At 58.0% G+C, this 6027-nt stretch overlaps 1 protein-coding gene across 1 annotated transcript in view; it reads left to right on the top strand.

Moving 5' to 3' along the window:
• The window catches only part of PAPLN (papilin, proteoglycan-like sulfated glycoprotein), a 36808-nt gene that overhangs the window by 19378 nt on the left and 11403 nt on the right, over positions 1-6027 (top strand). The window contains exons 12-17 of the mRNA XM_011949614.1: positions 1136-1216; positions 1428-1683; positions 2844-2964; positions 3287-3425; positions 4479-4956; positions 5779-5916. Of these exons, the coding sequence (XP_011805004.1) occupies positions 1136-1216; positions 1428-1683; positions 2844-2964; positions 3287-3425; positions 4479-4956; positions 5779-5916 (1213 nt within the window). The remainder of the gene's footprint in view (positions 1-1135; positions 1217-1427; positions 1684-2843; positions 2965-3286; positions 3426-4478; positions 4957-5778; positions 5917-6027) is intronic.

Raw genomic sequence — 6027 nt, 5'->3', positions numbered from 1 at the left:
AACATCCGCCTCCCAGGCTCAAGTGATTCTCCTGCCTCAGCCTCCTGAGTAGCTGGGATTACAGGCGCATGCTACTGAACCCAGCCAATTTTTGTATTTTCAGTAGAGACGGGGTTTCACCATGTTGGCCAGGCTGGTCTTGAACTCCTGACCTCAAGTGATCTGCCCACCTCGGCCTCCCAAAGCGCTAGGATTACAGGCATGAACCCATGCTTGGCTCATTAGCTAGTCTCTTTCTATCCCTTTGTCTATTCATCCGATTTTTTAAAATATGGAATTTTTTTATGGAGGTGAAATTTACGTAACATTCAGTTAACTCTCTTAAAGTGTACAGGTTGGTGGCATTTAGTGTGTTATTTCAACTCTGATGTTAGACATCCTAGTGGGTGGGAAGCAGGACCTCACTGTGGTTTTGATTTGCATTTCCCTGATGACTAATGATGTTGAGCATTTTTTTACGTGTTTGTTGGCCATTTGCATATCATCTTTGGAGAAATGCGTAAGTTCTTTACCCACTTTTTAAAATTGGATTGTTTGCCTTTCATCAATCCAATTTTTCTTTTAAAGTATGTTCCATTTTTTGTTTTATGTGGCTGGGATCATAACACATGCACATTTTATATCTGGTACTTTTTGCTGAACATGTAAAATTAGCATTTTTGGTCAGGTGCAGTGGCTCACACCTATAATCCCAGCATTTTGGGAGGCTGAGTTAGGAGGATCACTTGAGCCCAGGAGTTTGAGACAAGCCTGGGCAACATAGGAAGACCCTATCAGTATAAAAAAAAAAAAAATAGTAGTCCCAGCTACTCAGGCGCTGAGGTGGGAGGATCACTTGAACCCAGGAGGTTGAGCCTTTAGTGAGCCGTGATCACACTACTGCATCTTGGCCTAGGTGACAGAGACCCTGTCTCAAAAAAGATGAGCATTTTCTGTGTGACTGGAGACTTTTGAAGGGTGGCTGGGCGTTTTTTGAAATCCCGGGTGGTGCTCCTTTTCCCTTGGGCTGTCTCAGGTTCCCGGGCCCTGCCTGGGCAGTGGGGTAGAAGCCAGGGCTGGGTAGGGTTGGCCACAGCTCAGGCCCATCCTCTCCTCCTCCCTTTCCATCCTGCATGGACCTCCTGGCTCCCTGCAGAGGTCCCCAGCATGCGGGATGTGCACACCCCTGCCAGCAACCCCCGAATGCCACTGGGCCCTCAGGAGTCCTCTGCCTCAGGTGAGAGCTTGGTCCCATCCCCCACTCACAGCCCTGTAGTATTTGTGTCTGAGTGGATGGTCTGTGGGGGTGTGGAGGCCACAGTTGGGTGCAGCCATGGTGGAGGGGAGAATGGTCCAGGGGACGGAGGAAGGTGGGTCCAGCGTGGTCAGGGGTGGAGGGAAGGAGCCAGGTGGAGGCATGTGTGTCTTTTGCTGCTTCTTCTTTGTAGACTCCAGAGGCCAGTGGTGGGCAGCCCAGGAACACCCCTCAGCCGGGGGTGACCACAGGGGAGAACGAGGCACCCACCTGTCAGCCCTGGGCCCTGCCCCCTCTCTGCAGCAGCCCCTATACCAGCAACCCCTACAGTCGGGCTCAGGGCCCCATGACTGCAGACACAGTCCTCATGGGTGCTGCCCCGATGGCCACACAGCGTCTCTCGGGCCACAGTGGCAAGGCTGCCCTGGGGTCCCCTGTCAGCAGAGCAGGTGGGTGCTGGAGACAGGTCTTCCTCCTGCCCCAGCAAAGAGGGAAGGTGAGGCCCCGTGGGTGAGCCAACATCTCTGGTCAGAAGAGGGCTGGGGTGGGTGTGCACGGCTCAGGAACAGCCCACGCGTTCCTCCCTGGGCTGCCCTGAGCATGGGATCTTGGGGACTTGTCCTCCCTGGGCTGCCCTGAGCATGGGATCTTGGGGACTTGGTCCTGTGGCTGAGCTTCCTGATGTGCCGAGTGGGGACACCGTCAGCCTGTGGAAACACAGCCTGAGACTCCGAGAAGGCTCCAGGTGCGATTCTAGCTCTCAGATCTAACCAGGCTCAGGGAACCCGTGGTAAAAGCTGGACAAGGGCCGACCAACTCCTCACAGTCTTCGTAACAGCCCCCGCCATGCCTGCCTTATGGATTGGGTCCGAGTCATCCCACTCCTGCAGGTGTCCTCCCTCTGCCCCTCCTCCTTCCATGGCCTGCCCTGAACGCATCCCCAGTGCGCTGTCTAGGAGACGGGGTGCTTCTGGACCCAGACTTTGTGGCCATTGGCCTGGGGGCAGTTCCCAGCTCAGACACATGCCGGCTGTGTGCTGGGTGACTTGGGCCACGTGACGTAACCTCTGTGATCTTGGTTCCTCTTCTGGGAACTGGGAATGATGACAGTCATGATGGAGCCCCCGTGAGGGTGGAGTGCATCACAGTATGCCTGGCACAGAGGGCGCCGGGCACCCTCCCTCCTTTCACCTTGCCTCCTGGCACCTGGTGGGTGGGTGTGGAGTCAATGCTGTGTTCCTTTGAACCCCCTCTTCTGCCCCGTCTCCCATCTGCTTCTGTTTTGTAACCCCCGCTGTGAACTGACATTTGGTCGGACTGGGATGAACATCCCCCTTCTTAGTTTTGTGGCCTGTGCAATTGACGCTGTGCCAGTGATGAGGGGCACAGCCACCGCTTACTGTGTTACGACTGCCCTCCCTGGTAGCTGCTAAGATCCGGTGGATGTAGGCAGAGATTGCAGCACACAAAATGGCCTGCCCTGCACATGGTGACACATCCTCTCCCACCCTGTCAGCCCCCACCATGGGGAGCTTCAGAGCCTGGGTCCTAGGATGCAGGGAGGATGGGGACAGGCTGGGCAGTGAGGGGCTGTGTGATGTCTGCCTAGGTACGGGTGCTGCCCTGACAGGGTATCTGTCGCTGAGGGGCCCCATCACGCTGGCTGCACAAAGTTGTACGGCAGTGACAGCACCAGGAGCAGGCCCAGGTCAAGGGCAGTGGCTTCTACAGTAAGTGTCTGGCCTGTGGGAGGGGAGGAGGCCAGCCCCTGAGCCTGTTCCGTGTCACTGTGACCCAGGATCTTTGCCGCTTTGGCCTTGGAGAAAGGAGGTCCCTGCAAATCTGCTGGCCTGGGTCATCCTCTGGAGGGTACCGGGCTTCAAAGATGGGCCTGGGGCGGATCAGGGTTTCATCCAACGTTCTCCTGGCCTCTGGTCTCCCCTGGGCTGGGGTTCTGGCCTCTCCTTCCTGCCATCCTCCCCATGGCAGCCCAGAGTCCCCAACAATGGCCAGATCCATTGCCCACTTCCCAGTCCCGGGTTTCCTCCCCAGGTCCACAACACCCACCAGCCCCAGGCCCAGCAGAATGAGCCCAGTGAGTGCCGGGGCTCCCAGTTTGGCTGTTGCTATGACAACGTGGCCGCTGCAGCCGGTCCTCTTGGGGAAGGCTGTGTGGGCCAGCCCAGCCATGGTGAGTGGACGCCCCCTCTCCTCCTCCTCGATGGGTAGACTCTGCTCCCACCATGCCTCCAGCCCCCACCCAGAACCAAGACCTTCCTACTGGCTCAGTTATTCATTCCTTCCACAAATGTTGATTGAGCACCTGCTAGGTGCCAGGCCAGAGAGCAGTGCCAGAGTGTTCTTGCATCTAGCAGTTTGAGCCTGTGGCCTTCTGGCTGCTTCTGGGAACTGGGGAGGGTGGGAAGTGGGAATCCCAAGGGGCTGGGATGTCAGTTTCATGCTTGGGAGTCAGCCCCTTCAAGGCAGAGCTGGTGCAGGGCAGTTAGTGCCGGGATGGGCAGGAGTGCCCTGACCCTGCCTGGAATGTGTGTGGAGTAGCAGGAGCTGAGTGCTGGAGGGAGGGTGGGGGCAGGGAGGTCTTTGAGGTTACAGTCCTGGATGAATGAGTAGAGCTGCTGGGAACCATTGCGAGGACCTCAAAGGCCAGGCTAGGGCTGTGGTCAGGGCTTGCAGGAGGCACTCATGGTCATGTCTAAATGTGGAGAGGTGGGTCAGGCCATGCTGGCGAGGGCTGCTGGAATGGCAGGCTGGGTGCTGGAGGTGGGCTAAGTGGCCAGTCAGTGCAGCATCCTGGGGACAAGGGCAGACCCTTCCTGGGCATCTTCGCACGCCCTGGGTGGCTCAGGCCTGTGTCCCTATCACCAGCTAAGCAGGCAGGTTCACCTTCTGGGCTCACTTTGCATGTGACTCCAGGTGGTCTGGTGGCAGGAAAGGCCAAGGGTCCAAGGGAGCTGGCCCAGGGGGCCCTGGCCCTGACCTCCCCGAGGCTCTAGTTCTGTGGGTGAAGGCTGCTCTGGCACCAGCCTGGGGCAGGTCTGCACGGTGGACAGACTCTGGTGGAAGTGTCCTGCATCCCAGGGCCAGGTCAGGCCCCCAGCCAGGGGTGTAGACGTGCTTTATAAATGGGGAAAGGCCTACTTCCTGAGTCGGAGGCTGAGGGGATGGAGGGTGCAGCCTTAGTACTGGGCACCTCAGTGACATACATCACACCCGTGCCCCACAGCCTACCCTGTGCGGTGCCTGCTGCCCAGTGCCCATGGCTCTTGCGCAGACTGGGCTGCCCGCTGGTACTTCGTTGCTTCTGTGGGCCAGTGTAACCGCTTCTGGTATGGCGGCTGCCATGGCAATGCCAATAACTTTGCCTCGGAGCAAGAGTGCATGAGCAGGTGCCAGGGATCTCTCCACGGGCCCCGTCGTCCCCAGCCTGGGGCTTCTGGAAGGAGCACCTACACGGTTGGTGGCAGCAGCAGTCCTGCAGGCGAGCAGGAACCCAGCCAGCACAGGACAGGGGCTGTGGTGCAGAGAAAGCCCTGGCCTTCTGGTGGTCTCTGGCGGCAAGACCAACAGCCTGGGCAAGGGGAGGCCCCCCACACCCAGGCCTTTGGAGAATGGCCACGGGGGCAGGAGCTTGGGCCCAGGGCCCCTGGACTGGGTGGAGATGCCGGATCACCAGCGCCACCCTTCCACAGCTCCTCCTACAGGTAAGGCCCACCTTCCCCAGATAGACGGGGGGTTAGGACACCCAGGCCAGGAGTGCGCCAGTTGGAGCTAAAACCTGAAGTCAGCCGGCCCTCCCTCCCCATCCCCAACTTCTGTTTCTCCTGAGAGCCCTGCCTGGTGGGCCTTGTTGCCATCATTCTACGGATGGAGAAGCTGGGGCTTCAGAGACTTGAGGCTACTCTGATGTCTATAGATATCTGTACAGATGGGGACTCCGGGGTTCTCCATCAGAGCTCACCAGTATACCCTGGGGCCTGTCTGGCCGGAAAAGCTTATTGGCTTCATGACTTTTGGCAAGTCACTCAACTTCTCCAAGCCTCAGTTTCTTGACCTGTAAAATGGTGGCATTACCTCCTGCCCTGTATACATCACAGGTGTGGGTTCTGGTCAAGATGACTCTTGGGACTGGGTCATATTAATGAGGGATTCGGGAAGGTTAAAAACAAAATTAAAAACATTGTGTTCCACATGGATCGAGCGTGTGGTTTAGCCCCCACATGAACCCAGTGTGTGCTGTCCCTCCCGACCTCTCCCCAGCCCCTGGGCTTTGCACCTACCTTGTTGCCCCTACAAGAACAGGCTGAGGCAGCGATGCATGGGGGCACCGGGGGCAGGCTGGGGAGGGTGGATTCCTGAAGCCATGGGCTTCTGGGGCTCTGCCTCCCATAGGGACCCTCTAACCCCAAAACTGCCTGTGACAGGATGGGCTCCAAGCTGTCTGCGTGGAACACACTGCTTAGGGTGGTTCTGGTCCTGGCGCTCACGCCAGATCTTACTTCTGATCTTACTTCCCACCTCTCCAGGATCAGCTTGGCAGGTGTGGAGCCCTCCTTGGTGCAGGCAGCCCTGGGGCAATTGGTGCGGCTCTCCTGTTCAGATGACACTGCCCCGGAATCCCAGGCTGCCTGGCAGAAAGATGGCCAGCCCATCTCCTCTGGCAGGTGGGTGACAGCCCCCCCACCTCCTCTGACAGGTGTGTGTGACAGCTCCCTCCACCTCCTCTGACAGGTGTGTGTGACAGCTCCCTCCACCTCCTCTGACAGGTGTGTGTG

This window comes from Colobus angolensis, unplaced genomic scaffold (genome assembly GCF_000951035.1).
Source record: "Colobus angolensis palliatus isolate OR3802 unplaced genomic scaffold, Cang.pa_1.0 Scaffold3, whole genome shotgun sequence".
In the NCBI taxonomy this organism is placed as follows: Eukaryota; Metazoa; Chordata; class Mammalia; order Primates; family Cercopithecidae; genus Colobus; species Colobus angolensis.
This window is presented reverse-complemented; position numbering and strand designations above follow the sequence as displayed.